This window comes from Cygnus atratus, chromosome 15 (assembly GCF_013377495.2).
Source record: "Cygnus atratus isolate AKBS03 ecotype Queensland, Australia chromosome 15, CAtr_DNAZoo_HiC_assembly, whole genome shotgun sequence".
NCBI lineage: Eukaryota > Metazoa > Chordata > Aves > Anseriformes > Anatidae > Cygnus > Cygnus atratus.
In genome coordinates this window covers 8090150-8105254 of record NC_066376.1, presented here as the reverse complement: position 1 = coordinate 8105254, position 15105 = coordinate 8090150, and the positions used below count along the sequence as shown (strand labels likewise).

The following is a 15105-nucleotide window of genomic DNA, read 5'->3' as shown; positions in this document are numbered from 1 at the left end:
AGTAAATATTTATACAATATTTATATATAACAGGTGGGAGAGGACTGAATGTCATATTTATGTGAAATAGTTTGTTGTTCAAAACCTGTGTTAAAGATGTAATAATGTATCATTACACGTGTTTGTAAATGAAATATTTTTTTGATGCAGTAATAAATCATAACTGAATCAGCTACTGTTTTTAAGGAGTCTGTGCAAAGGGAGAGGGATGACACGTAAGACTGCTGGAGTTCAGCAAGGAGTTACTGCTGCCTCTCCTTGTAAATGAAGCCAAGTCATGCTATCCGTAACCCTGTACCAGCGCTGGTACGCTGCTCACTCAGTGACTTGCTACTGCAGTGTCAGCAGGCAAACCAAGCACTCGGCCCTGAGTGAGGATCCAACCTCCCTCTTCTCCTTCCTTAAGATTTACATTAGTTGCTTCTTGGCTGGATTATACTACATGAGCTACATGTGCTGCACGTGTACTATGTGTACATATACAATGTGTATGCCAGATGAATTTTCATGAGGTACCCGTCACAAGGATTTTCTCAGGGACCAACTCTGCTCTGACCAGGGAGTGGCTGTTCCCTCTCTTGCACCCAACGTGTATCAGGAGAGCTCGACTTGCCAGGGTGAGTCACAGAAGACAGTGATGGATAAGCTCTGCCGTCTGATTATCTCCACTCTGTATTTATCTTGCCTTTGTATTAACATTTTACAGGATTTTTAAGACCAACAAATTCACAGAAATGCTCTCATTGTATCTGTAAATCCACAGGGTACACAGGAGTGCTAACAGCATCACTACAATAAAATGTTATTATCTCAAAATAAAGCACAGTTAAAGGAAAATGTGAGCAACAACAATTACCACTGCAGCACATGTGAGCAAAGACTTGGTTTACTTTTTTGTCTGTTTGTTTGTAACAGTAGTTCTCTGTGCAATGAAAAAGTAAAGCCTGGGCTTTTATGGATTTGCATTTAAAGATTGTCCTGTCCGTACAAACTGAGCTCAAACTCTGCATCTTGTCTTAGCAGGGGCACTCATCAGCCCTCTCCCCTGTACCTGACTACTTATTGTCAGGAAACTTATAGAAACTCTGTATATATGAGACTTTAATCAAACTTGGCTAAGTGGATAAAACCAGTTATGTTCACGATTTATTGATACCGAGGTGCAGCTGACTGGCAGACAAGCAAGCACTCCACAAGGTGCTGCATCAACCTTTGTTCCTTAGAAATGCAGAATAAAACCCGCATGTATAAAGTTACTTCACAGCGTGAACATTTTAACTATATGCAAACATATTTAATTTGCTTTTAAACTCATTATGAATCTTTCATATATTGCTTTTATTAGACTAATAGCTTAGGTTTGCATCCCAGACTACACCACCACTTTTCAGAAGAGAAGTCAGCCTGTTGACTGAAGCCCAGTGAGAAGTGCATTCCATAGGATCTTTTTATAGGATCTTTTTTTTTTTTTTTTGATCTTCCTCAGCAAGGAGTAACCCAGGAACTCACTGGCTTTGTGGTTGCAAGTCCCCATGGAGTCCTGCCGCTCTGGTCTTGGAATGGCAAACCTCCTCTGATGTGTTATTTCAGGTAAGATGCTTTTTACATCTCTATTACAGCAGTACTGATTAATACTAACTGGCTACATTTATTTCCCATCATAAAAACTCCAGTATTTGAAGTTGTAAGACAATTTTTAGTTTCAGTTGGAATAGCCAGCTGTCACATTTCTGTCAGCCTTTACGGAGCCTGTCTAGGCTGGCTATTGTTAGAGTTACTTATGCCCTAACATAATTGCAAGTATGTCTTTAAATGATTAAAATTTAATATGAACACTCAGACATGGCAAGGCTATGATGGAAAAGGTTGACGTGTTCAGAGTTGTTGGTTTGTTGTTGTTTTTAGTATGTTTTGGTTTGTTTTTGCCCGGAATGGGGAGATCTAAAATTCTGCAGCTCCTGACCCTTTTCACACCCTGCTAGGCACAAGGGACCCTGGAGCCAGAAACCTGCTGCCAGCTCAGGAGGGCAGGGACCTTAGTGCCTGTTTGCTTATGATTGTGTTTATTCTTTGGGATTTTCTGCTCTTTTGCAGGTGTTTCCGATGTGCTGCATCTCTCTGAGCCATGCCCCAGCAATGACTATCCAAATGGTAACCAAGAGATGCTGTTTTTCTCCTGAACTTGTTCAACAGGCGTCTCAGTGTGGACAGAGCCCCAGCTCCCAACAGTATGTTTTCCTGCAGCAGTCACAGCTGTATGAAAACACGTGGAGGTAAGAGCCACCGTGGGATGCTGCGGGGTCTCAGGGATGCTGTGGGGCCCCGGGGATGCTGCAGGGTTTGTGGGATGCTGTGGGATGCTGCGGGGTCTGCAGGATGCTGAGAGATGATCAATACCCCAGGGAGATTGTGGGGTCCCAAAGGTGCTGCGAGATGAGTGTAAGCTGGGGTGCCGTGGAAGGAGCAGGACCCCAGGGCAGTGGTGGGATCCCGGCAGTACGGTGGGATGCAGCGATGCTGTGGGATGCCCGGACCCCCAGGGATGCTGCGGGAGCCCAGCGATGCTGCAGTACCCCAGGAGCCAGCGGGGTGCTGCGGAGGTGAGCACCACAGCCCACGGCACGGCTCCTCCGTGGCTCTGGAGGCCTCCCCGGGGAGCGACCCGCAGCCCCCGCCCCGCCGAGCCCCCAGCGCGGTGGGGCAGCGCCCAACGGCCCCAACGGGGCCCAACCGAGCGGCGCCCCCCGGGGCCGGGCCGTGGCGGGGCCGCCGGCCCCTCCGGGTCGCCCAGGGGAGCAGGAGTTTCCGTGGCACGACCTTGCCCTCGCCGCCTGCCTGCCCTGGCGAATTTGCAAGTGAGATGCGGAGAATGCCGGCGGGAGCTCGGATGGCTTTTAATGTTTTATCGAGGCACAGCGCGGGGATGGGGTAACGCCGGTAATCAGGACCTGCAGCCTCTAAAATGCGGTGTCTGTCAGTGATGAACCCTTGGCCGTTGCTTTATGAATGGGAAAGAACACCCGTTTTTAAAAAATAAATGATTCGCTGCTACTTTTTGACTAATACACTCATCGACCAGTTTTTTTTTTCCTTTTCTGTCTCTTAGCAATTATTGTACTTCAGTTCTGCCGAAAAGCAAGGGATTTGATAGACTTGTTCTCTGATACACCTCCTAAAGACAGAAAATGAGTGCCAGGCATTCTTATTTCCATCTGAAATACTCAACTCCAACCACTGCCAGTAATAAAAACATAATATATTTTTAATTGACATTCAGCTGCTCCTTAGAATGGGGTTGAAAACATCACTTTTCCCAGATGTCTTTGTAATAAACCAGGGACAAGTAAAATAAGCATTAAAGATTTATTTTGCCCCAGGGGAAGTTTTGTTCTGCTGTTCCTCTTGGTCTTGTTTGCTTGTTTTTTAAGTATAGAAACTTAAATGCATTTTTTTTAGTGCTTTCCTGACATTCAAGATTTCAAATCCAGGTACAACTCTGCATCACATGCGACCCCTAAAGGCCAGCTTTAAGCTACAACACCAGACCAGGAAATGTAAATGGGTCTTTGAAGAGAAATCTTAGGAGTCTGGAAATTTTGTAGCTAGTGTTTTACTTTGTCTTTATCTCTTTTGAACAGGTTGCATTAAAGTAAGACACTGCTGCTGTTGAGTAGAGCTTTTTAACATGAAACTCCCTGGAATTGTCTGCATCCAGGAGCACTATGGAGCAATTTTTAACATGGAGAAGAAATTGTTACATGTGTCTGGTAATAGAAGACATTATTTCACTGACAGAAAACTCATCCTGAGTGGGGGAGCAAAACCCTGGCACCAACCTCCTAACGCTAAAGTGAAAGGAAATGCTGGAGCACAGAATGAAAAAAATATGAGAGCGGTGGTGACAGGAGGCGGAGGCTATTTTGGATACAAGCTGGGATGTGCTCTTGCCAGCTCAGGAGCTTCTGTTGTTCTGTATGATATAAACAAGCCTATCTGGGAAATTCCCAATGGAGTAGCATGTATCCAGGTATGATAAAACACATTTCCACAACAGTCAGTTAGTTCCACATGCCTTTTCCATATTGTCTTACTAGTTTTCACAGAATCCAAATAGCAAATTGCAAATCATTGCAAATTTCAAGAACTTTTTAAACTGAATATCCCACATGACTCTTTGTGAGCTGGATTTTAATATGCATCTGAAATAAGGAAAGCAATGAAATCTGTAATGTGTAGCAGAGTACCTGCTTCATCTTCTGTCTCTGAAGGTACTCCTCAGGACCAAGTCACTTTCCTCACCTGGGCCTTAGTTTATTCACCTGTAAAATGAATAGAACACTTCTGTAATTCATAGAGGTATTATGAGGCTTAATGAAGGCTTTTAAAGTTCTATGAATTCTACAGAAGAAATGTATAATTATCAGCAAGTACTGAAATGGATCTAGTTTTCAGTCCCAGGATATAGTGTAGGTACAGTTATATATATGGATTCCTTCTGTGCGCACCTACTATATGACAAATGCTAACCTACAGTTTTGATTTCAATTCCAAGTATCTTTTCCTATGTATTACAGGCAGATGTCAGGGATTACGATGCCATATTTGCAGCCTGTGAAGGGGCTGACTGCGTGTTTCATGTAGCTTCATATGGAATGTCAGGAAGAGAGCAAGTGAGTCCAAATAGTTTTGTACCTTTCTGTGTGACTGCTCACTGAGGATGAGAGGCTTGATGCTGTAACACTGCATGTTAGACTTTTTCTCTTCAGATTATCCTGAGAACCTGAATCCACGCCCATGCTGTTTCAGTGAATTGCTCTGTGCAAACTGATATGCTAGCTACAAATTGTCTCCTTACAGTACTCTTTTCCTAGTTGTGAAATTATTTCCTTACTACTAGAGGCACTAACAGTAGCCAGGGATGGCGTTTGAGTTGGAAATGGCCATGCAAAGTGCTGAAATATTGCAAGGACAAAAGGATAGACAAGGGAGACAGGTTCCCTCCAAAACCCCTTTCCCTAAACCTTTTAAATTGAACTCGCAAGTGTAAAGTCACTGAAGAATGAAACCTGAACTAAATTATACTTTATATATAACTTTTGGTTATAACTACTTATTTATGTAACTCAATTGTAACAAGTGTTCTATTTCAAGTCTTAATTTTTTACCATTAGTGAGTAAAAAAATACACTTGATGTCAGACTCTGAACCACAATTTTTTATGATTGAAGTTAGAAATGCACACACCCCTTCTTACCTCATTTAATAAAATGAACTTCAGTAATTGCCTTAGCTGGATAGAATAGCTTATTACAAGATGTTTGCAACTGGGAGTGTGTACTTGGAATTGCTTTGGATAGAGCCAACTGGTCAGTGAAGTGCTACTGAAACATGGATAATTAACATATTGTTACCAACTGAGTTCAGAAGCACCATGATTCTCTTTGCTTCAAGCAAGTTAGTCTGTAAAAATACAAGAAAAATACAAGTGTAGCTTAAAAATGATGATTTGATTTCTGGAAGTCTAAGTAGTCTAAATCATTTTTTAAAAAAAAGCACTCATTACCTTTATCTGGGGACACTGTGGACACTTGCAACATTCACCTATTGAATTTAAAATGTGTTATTATTCAAAGATGCACAATTTCTTCATTTTCCTAGTTGCACAGAGAAGAGATTGAAAGTGTAAACATTCATGGAACAAGGTTCATCATTGATGGTATGTATCTAACCTTGCCATTGGGTGTTGGTTTCTCATATCAAAATATCATACCACTTAGAAAAAAAATAGTTGGCATACACTGTTTTTTACCAAATGCTTCACAGTTTTGGCAGAAAATGAGGAAACAGGGCAATTTTTTTTAATTTTTATTTTTTCATACCTGATTCTGCTATGGGGTATGACGTGAGAGCCAGCACTGTAGTTCAACTACTTCAGCTGCTCATGATGTTTAACCTGATGGCAGAATCTGTATGCATGTCAGACATTAACAACTTCCACATGTACTTTATAGCATTAAACCTCACTGTTGTCCAATAGCTTGTGCACAGGTAGTAGGCAGCCCTTGAAATAGAATGTCTTCTAGCCACCTACCTGATAGGGCTGACAGCCCATCTCGATAGGCTGGCAGCAGCCATCCCAAAGGCACAGTGTTCGTTTACAGTATCCAAATTAGGATACAGCAGATTATAAAGCACTTGGTTCTGAACTGGTATTTTCTATTTAATTGATATCTTCCATATGCTTTGCATTTTAAATAACCCAATCATGAAATGGAAGGATTTGCTCTTCTAAGATTTGGCAGTTTCTCAGAAAAGGTGTATTGCCAGTACATACAGGTTTATTTTCCATATTGTTGAAGTTTCCACTAAACTAATTTACTTTATATATTGCTGCAGCCTGCAAACAAAGGAACATCACCAGACTGATATACACCAGTACAGTAAATGTGGTGTTTGGAGGGCTTTCTATTGAAGATGGTGATGAGGAAACTGTGCCATATTTTCCCATAGAAAAGGTATTTTGGTTGTATTATTTTCTCAAGTTTCCTTTTTGTTTACTTTCTTTCTGAAAAAGCCTGGAATTTTCATGGCCGTGTTTTGCCTGATGCCAGAATCCAATGCCAAGAAAGAAAAAAGAAAAAGCAAAGGTCTTTACACTCTTTGTAGATGCTCTTCACAACCTTAACACATCACAGTTTTATATATATTGCAGTATGTTGTTTTTTTTTTTCTATCAAACTCTTGATTTTGGAAAATAACTCATACAGTGTCCCATTCACATTAGTGAAATTCCACCTGGACATAGAGATTGTGTTATATCACTTGGTGCCTTTTGGGTCATTTATTATTTATGTGATTTGTCTGTTTCTCCCTTACTGAAGATAATTTATATTCAACGTAATACTGATATAGAAAAGCAGCCTGTTTTCATATGGTTTTATTGCATTTAATTAAAAAGTGGTACTTCTGGTTGCTTTGTGTATATGGTTGATTTTTGTGTCCCTCCTCTCTCCATCTGCTACTTTACAGTCTTTTGAGAAGTAGAGGTGGGTAAAGAAAATACTGAAAAATATTTTGAATAATATGTTGAATAATATTTTCTCTGGGACAGTGCCACAAGAAAGTGAACTGGAGAATTCAGACTAATCATGATGTCTTCAAAAAAGAAATCCAGATTACAAAGTAGTGATCAATTACCTTCTTGGCAGCAGTCAAAGCATACATATATTTATTACTTCTCAAATGGACTGAAATTAATTAACTGGATTTGCATAAACAAAACTGCTTGCTTGCCCTGGCAATATGCTTATATTTTATCCTACACCAATACCTCAAAAATTCTGTATTTTTGGGGTGTTTCTTGCCATCTGCTAAGTAAAAATGAGTGGACAAGCAATGCCTCTCTCTGTCATTTTAAGAATACATACAAACATATTTGCTTTTTCTCTGTAGCATGTTGATCATTATTCCAGAACCAAATCAATTGCAGAACAAATGGTACTAGCAGCTAATGGAACTCCACTAGCAGGTACTTTTGTGTTAGCGTAAATTCATAGTGGAATTTACACCTCTTCTTCTTGTGCTTTTCTAACATCCTGTATCCGGTATCAGTCCTTCAGTGAACAAGATTGTCCAGCAATTATGAAATCAAATTACCTGCCCCTCTCCCAAACTGAAAGATTTTCTCTTAAAAATAATTTTTAATTGTAGTCCCCACAGTGTCAACTTCAGGTTTTGACATAGCAGCAATAAATTCAGTATCTTAATCGAAAAGACTAAGATAGGTATAAATTAAAAAATAACAAGTGTTTAATGTCACAGTATTATCCAACTTAAGTAAAACATGAATGCTGATTGAATTGTTCCCTTCCTTCCTTATAGTTATATATTAAAATCTGAATAAGGCACCTGATACTACAGCCTGGAATTATTTATTAGTACTTTCCAAAGTTTTCCATGTTGAGGAAGCCTTGAATACTTAAACTCACCTGTGAGATACTGTAACTGTCAGTGCAAAACAAATTAATGTAAAGTGCAACATGATTCCATGTGACCAAGTGATACTAAGCTAAATTTAGCTGTAGACAACTTACAGAAAAGACTTTCTTCACTTGATACTCACAGAGAGCTATAAAGACATGTTAAGTCATTGATGAGCATTTCACATCAATGGAATTATTTTATTCAAAAAATAAAGTTCTTTTTCCTTATTTCCTCTTTTCCCAGCAGCTCAACACATCAAAGCCACTCTTAATTTTAGAAGGAATATACAGTTCTGCATTTCTCAATGAAATTAGAAGCTTACACTAGTTTACCTGTGCAAAGGATTAGAACAATTCAGTGAGTTTTTAATCACTCACTGTTCCAAACATCCTGTTTTGGTCCAGTGCCATCAACAGGATTGAGTATTTTGCTTGTTTTCAAGTAGTATTGAGAACAGTTATTAGCAGATGATGAACCAGTCAACAGATACACTTCGGAAGTGACTGGATTTTCATGATGGTCCTTACTTTCTCTTACTGAAGTTATTAAGTTCTAGTTCTAGTGGGAGCAGGATGTGCCTACTGTTGAGAGCCTTTCAGCTCCGTCTTGCACAGCTAGTGAGACACTGTTTCCCTTCAATAATTTTGTATGGGATTGGTTTCATTTCACTTTCTTACCAATGACTTGCTCACTTCAGCAAACTCATCACCACAGTTGGCACACTCATTGACTGCTTTGGCACAGAGACAAAGGACTGGTTAGTAAAAGGTTTGGAAATATCTAGTAATTTTTAGGAATTTGACTATGCCAGTGCTTTGAGTATTCATAGAATGGTTTGGGTTGGAAGGGATCTTTGAAGTTCATCTACTCCAACCCCCTGGCATGGAGTCTAGCTGGCAGGATTTTCTGAATCCCATCTTGATATTTTGCATGTTCTGATTCTGCCAAGTTAGTATTCAACTACTAATTCAACACCTTTTGGTATGTAGTAATTTTTAAGCTGGTGAGGTTAATTTATTTCAGAGTTCTGAGTTAGTTTATTTCAGAGTTCAAGTTCTGCTACGGCATTCTTTAGTTCATGCAATTGATATTGTAATCATTTGAAAGTCACTTAAGGATGGTTTTATCAATTCTTCTAGGAGGTGGAACACTCTATACATGTGTTCTTCGCCCACCAGGCATCTATGGACCAGAAGAGCAGAGACACCTGCCAAGGCTAGCAGTATGTATTTTAATTTTTAATCAGCAGAAATTTCTATAATATAGACCAACATCACTTATATGTATTACAAATTGACTGACCTGCTTATCTGGCAGCAATTTAACAGTTTGATTGTCCGTTGAAGATAACTTTTTTATCAGACACTCTCTTACATCTGTAAAGAATGCATAGTACATTTAAAAACATATTTTTAATGTAAATACATGTAAGTCCAGCTTTACAATGTAATGCTTACTATAATTATAAAATTCAGACCAATCTATGATATTTCAAATGTGTATTTGCATGCAACTTATACCAAGTGGTTTAAAATATTTACGAAAAGAGATACAACAAATATCTTTTTTTTCCAGTCTCAGTTATTAACAGCTTTCACTGTCCAAAGAAACAAGGTGTCAGAAGCACCCTCTAGTACAATACGTTATTAAAGGGCAAACAGCTGAGGAGCTCATGTTTTGCTGTTTTTCACATTGTAGGAATAGTACAGTGTTTAGAATATGATCTCTGTAGAGTTATACGAGTCAGTTATTTTAAAAGGATCAGCAAAATACAAAGTTATGCACAGCTTTGAGAATAGTTCAAGCTTACCACAAAAAAATTTTTCTTTTGTGGCTGAGGTGGGGAATTATGTTAAAATCAACTGAAATATACTTTATCATCTCCTAAATAAAGTCATGTTTTAAAATGTCACGTGCCATTTAAGGTAAACCTGAGATGCTTTCTTTAGCCCCCCCAAAGAAATACTGTCTTTTGTTAATTCACATTTAAAATTCTAAGCTTATTTATTGTGAGCCCAATGTAAGGTATTGTATTTAACTGTCATATTTTGTAGCTTTTACAACATACATTAAATAAAAAATGTGACACCTAGTATTACCTTCCATTTTTTTCCCAGACAAAACTATTTGTTAGATTTGATCCAATTTTGTGAATACTTTTGAGCCATTCAGAACTGCATTTACCTTTCCATAAAATATTTTACTTATCCTTAGAACAGACCTTTATTTTTTGTAAATTCAGAATGTATTGTATTCAAAAGATAGGGTTCAGGCAAGATGATAGAGAAGTAAGTCTGGAAAAAGATGTTGTGTTTCTCCATGGACTGAATATAGGCAATACAAAATTTGCAGTGCTGCTCTTGTATCTAATTCAGCCCTGCTATGGAAGCATTATCTACTTGGGATAGACATGAATTTATTTCTGGACACCTGAGACCGTGTAATTGCTTTTTGGAGGAAAGGCACACACTAGTCCATTCTGGCAGAAGGTTTTTATCTACCTACCCAGAATATTTTTCTGTTATCCAATGGGGCATATCACACTACTGAGAGATTTTTGGAACAAAATCAATTCTACACATATAAGTGATTTTTTATGAAATCATTTATGTACTTCTCAGCTAAAAGAAACAGAATTATAGGAAAGTCAGGACTAAAAGAGGACCCCGAGAGGTTACCTAGTCCTTCTCCCACATGCAAAACCAACTATACCTTGATGACTTCTGACAAATGTTTGTCTAATCTGTTCTTACACATTCATTGATGGAGAATCTGATCCCCTGTAGGCAATCTAGATTAGTTCTTAGCTATCAGAAGCATTTCCCTACTAGACAACCTAAATATCTCTTAGAGCAATTTGCTTCCATTGCTTCTTAAACTATCTACTTTAGATTCACAGAACCAGTTATATTATATTGTTTTAAGTAATTTTGTACATTTCTGAAGACTTAGCATATCCTCCTCAGTAAGGTGATTTATTAAGTCACCTCAGTTCTTTCAGTCCTTCCTCATAAACAATATTTTTAGAGCTGTCTGCACTTCTTTTGATTCCTTTTCATTGACTCATGTATTTTTTTAAAGTAGAGACAAACAGTATGTTTACCTGGACAAGAAAGTGCACTTTACCTCATTTTAAAACTCATCTTTCTTTGGTTTCATGTTCGTTTTATGTCTATAGAAGAACATTGAGAGAGGGCTACTTAGCTTCAAGTTTGGGGATCCTTCTGCTAAAATGAACTGGGTGCATGCAGAGAATCTCGTACAAGCTCAAATTCTAGCTGCTGAAGCTCTCACCCCTGAGAAGAACTACATAGCTGTAAGTAAACAATAAAAACACAAGTTTCCATTTGACAGAAGATCCTGACATTGTATCCTGTACTACAGTGGCAATTCAAATAGCAATTCATACTTGTGGTGGTGTCCTTTAGCTTGTGCTGTCTGTATTTTTATTGACAAACGTGCCATGAATAATTTGGGCTGTGGCATCACTGGCTGTACAGTTTGTTACAAGTTGGAATATTCAGTTCTTCAAGAATATCTCCATCTTTGCATTTTCATAATATTTGCCATTTCTGGAAGATGAGCAAAGAATATTTGATGTTGGAAAAGAAATTGGATGTTCAGGCAAATTTACCCCTGTTCCCCCACATATAGGTCCAGGCTTAATATTCTGAGCTAAAATAATCAATTCTTCCTATACCGTACATAAATAAAAGCTGTCAGCACATTTCATTTACGTACATTGATTTTAGAAGTAGTTGCAGCCATTTTCCTCCTTGTAAACACATTTTTTATCTGACCTAGAAGCACCACCCTTAAAAGCACATTAGACAGATTAGAAAAGATTCTGTATAATTTTTAAGCTATTTATAAGGAGTGAAGTCAACACATATGAAGTATTATTTTTACTAACCTGTCTCTTCTTTACCTCTTTAACAGAGTGGTCAGGTGTATTTCATTAATGATGGTGAAAAATTCAATCTTTTTGAATGGTTAACTCCACTCGTACGTACAATATATGATTTATCTCCAACTATATTAACTTATCTGACTATATAAAATTCTGGCTTTTGTGTGAATATGATGTATTTGGTATGTTTGCTTTCGGTGTCAGAGTTCTGCTCTGAATGTGTGTTTAGTTCCTGCTTGAAGTTCAGTTTGATTAATGCTGTAACAAAGCCTACCTAAAATATTACATAAAAGCAACTGTCTTTACTGAGATGAAAGGACCGTCTAAGCCAGCATCCTCATTAGAACAGCCATTATCCTCATTTCTTGGGCATTCAGACGTTAACAGTGGCTGTTTTAACATGGACAAAAAACAAACAAACAAACAAAAAAAACCAACTAATTATTAATCTGTAAGATAAAATATTTTCAAAAGATCATTTTGCTGTTAATGATGGGCTCAAAACCATAAATATGTCTCAAGGTTAAATAAGGTGTCAGCATACTATGACATTTAGGTCAATTATTATAATCCCTTTTTTATATTTTTTTAAGACTGCCACTTGAAAATTACATAGTGTCTGCAAGTGACGTTTAACTAGAATACGCTAGAAAATGAAAACAAATACTAATAGCAATTATTAACTTTTCTGTTTTATTAGTAAATACTTCCATAAATATCTTCTGGACTGAAACTTTAAAACTTGTTTGAGGTTTCTGTTTTTATTTTTTTTCACTTTTTTTTTTTTAAATCTCTTTCAGTTTGAACGTTTAGGTTGCAGTAAACCATGGATACGTATTCCTACTTCCTTGGTTTATACATCAGGTAAAAATACTTTACCAACATTTCTCTGTCCTGCCCAGAGTACCCCTGCTCCAAATTACAATGTGTTGGTTTTTTTTCTTAATGTGACTACAGTTTTAATTTTCGTGTATAAAATATGCTGCGACCTCATCTAGTGTGCATCAGTGAAGTTCAGCTCTATGCAGTGTGTTAAAACGAGAATGATCTGTTATTTAAGTACCGTTAAAATAATGGGGGGGTTGTTTTGTAAGACTTACTAAATGTATAACTTTTTGGAGTAAATGGTGTAAATGTAAAAAGTTCCATGTAATAATCAATGACTTCATGAAATATGTTAAAGAGTATCTGCTCTGCCTGCAGGGGTTAATTTATTGTACTCCTGTACCCCATGCTCCCCCAAAATCAAAACGTACATGGAAGAAAAAAAGAATCCAATCCAGAATAGTTTGTTTTTCTCACATTTTTATGAAGTCTCAAGATCTTTGTACTAGCCCTGTCACCAACCCTCCAAATCCTTTTTACACAATCACCCTAAGTCAGGCTGATTAAAGATCCAACTCCTTGTAAGCAAGTAGTCCTGTTGATGTTAGTAATGGTGCCCTGAGCTGTTAGACATGTGATTTCCTTTAGTTGTTGAGATAAACCAAAATCATAATGGCACAGCAACTTATTATTCTTGCCTCAAGTAGAAATCTTCTGTTATGCAGCCATGATAATGGAGTATCTTCATCTGATGCTGAAACCATTTGTTGAACTGTCCCCCCTGCTGACCAGAAATGAGGTAAAGTTGTTGTTTGTAAGCTCCCCTTATTCCCACAGGATGCATACACACCATGTGAATACTGAGGCACAATTTGAGATTAAATCAGCAGGAAGTAAAATCCACCCAGTACATCTTCTGCTTCCAGATTCCAGGGCAAATGTATGCATCAGGTACATTTTAGGCAATTATTTTATACTCATCACCATATTTTTTGAGAAGATAAGAGCGTAGGCTTGCAATTTAGGAGAGGCTGCTTCATCGGTTCCTTCCTTCCAAGGCCCAATATCCTGTATGGCTTTGGCTGGTCAGTCGGGACCTGATTTTTGAAGATCTTTAGGCTCCTAAGAGACGGTTTTTACCTGCATCCTTAGGTAGATAACCAAGTGTGCAGAACGCTTTTTGTGGATGTTTTCAAGAGTAGAATATTGTGCTTTGCAGCCTTCCCTGCCTCTTAGGGCTTTCAAAACTTCTCTTGGGTGAACAATTGTAAAGACAATGTGACATTTCAATAGGATTTTGATATATATATATATATATATTTTTTTTTTTTTTAATTTTACATTTCCTCTAACTGGGTCTTTGTTGCCATTTACAGACTTTGTTTGAATTTCCTGTGTATTCATACCTTTGTATGTTGACTCTTTTGCCCTACAGGTGCAGAATATTTCCATAACTCATACATTTCGAATAGACAAGGCACGGAATCAGCTAGGGTACAGCCCAGAGAAGTTTGTGTTTGCTGATTCTGTGGACCATTACATTAAAACAAGACCAGAAGCCCAGAACGATCACATCTTCCTCAAAGTTTTGCTTTTGTTAATTGTTAGTTTAAGTTTGATCTTTCTTTCTTTAAGATTTGATGACCTTTCAGTTTTGCATTTTTTTAAGGAAACAAAACACTGACATGCATAAACTGCACGTACTCAGTCACAGTACTGCTGCCCATGGATCATCTTGATCTCCACAATACTTAATGCCCCCAATGCAATAAGCAGGCAGTTATTTTAGATCCTACAAAAATAATAATTGTAGCCTATAAGTAGCTGTACTTAAGAAATTAAAATACTGTAAACAATTATGGCCAAAGATCAACACTGAAACACACTGGAGTCAAGACTGTTGAACCTATGTATTTCACACCAACAATCTTTTCAAATTGAATGCCGAAGTGCACGAGGACCTGCAAAAGGAACAGAAACTTCAACCAATCTTCAGTGCTTCACCAGTGAAGAAAAAGGGCTAAAATAAGGATGAAGGTTGACTACAGCTGCTGCCACGCTCATTACCTTGGGGAACTGAGGAACACACAAAGGGACCAACAATGAGAATGTATCACTGTAAATAACACAAGCCAGCTGAACAGGGGAAGTTCACACTGTGTGAATTTATTTTGTGAATTAGCTGTATCACTGTACATGAAGGAAAATAAAAGTGCACTTGAAACTGCTGAACTTGGTGCTGTGCCTCTCTGAACGCTGCTGCAGACCTTGCCGTCCTACTGTGGGGTGCAGTGACCAGCAGCAGGACCTGCTGGCAGGGCAGAGGGCTGTCAGATACTTGCAGGTATGGGTTTTCACGAGTCAAAACTGTGCATATTTTAGTTTAA

At 38.2% G+C, this 15105-nt stretch overlaps 1 protein-coding gene across 2 annotated transcripts; it reads left to right on the top strand.

Annotated features, from left to right (window-relative positions):
• The first annotated feature begins 477 nt into the window (after positions 1 to 477).
• On the top strand, positions 478 to 14841 carry LOC118249154 (putative short-chain dehydrogenase/reductase family 42E member 2). 2 transcript variants are annotated; one of them, XM_035548863.1, is made up of 14 exons: positions 478 to 617; positions 1487 to 1590; positions 2095 to 2273; positions 3639 to 4027; positions 4575 to 4670; positions 5659 to 5716; positions 6397 to 6515; positions 7453 to 7528; positions 9123 to 9205; positions 11162 to 11299; positions 11923 to 11988; positions 12694 to 12757; positions 13444 to 13517; positions 14154 to 14841. In XM_035548863.1, the coding sequence occupies exons 4-14, from the start codon at positions 3686 to 3688 to the stop codon at positions 14400 to 14402; spliced, it is 1365 nt and encodes a 454-aa protein (XP_035404756.1). In that variant the 5' UTR covers positions 478 to 617; positions 1487 to 1590; positions 2095 to 2273; positions 3639 to 3685; the 3' UTR covers positions 14403 to 14841. The 2 variants fall into 2 exon arrangements, with proteins under 2 accessions (XP_035404756.1, XP_050569819.1); XM_050713862.1 differs by lacking the exon at positions 11923 to 11988.
• Positions 14842 to 15105: the final 264 nt, after the last annotated feature.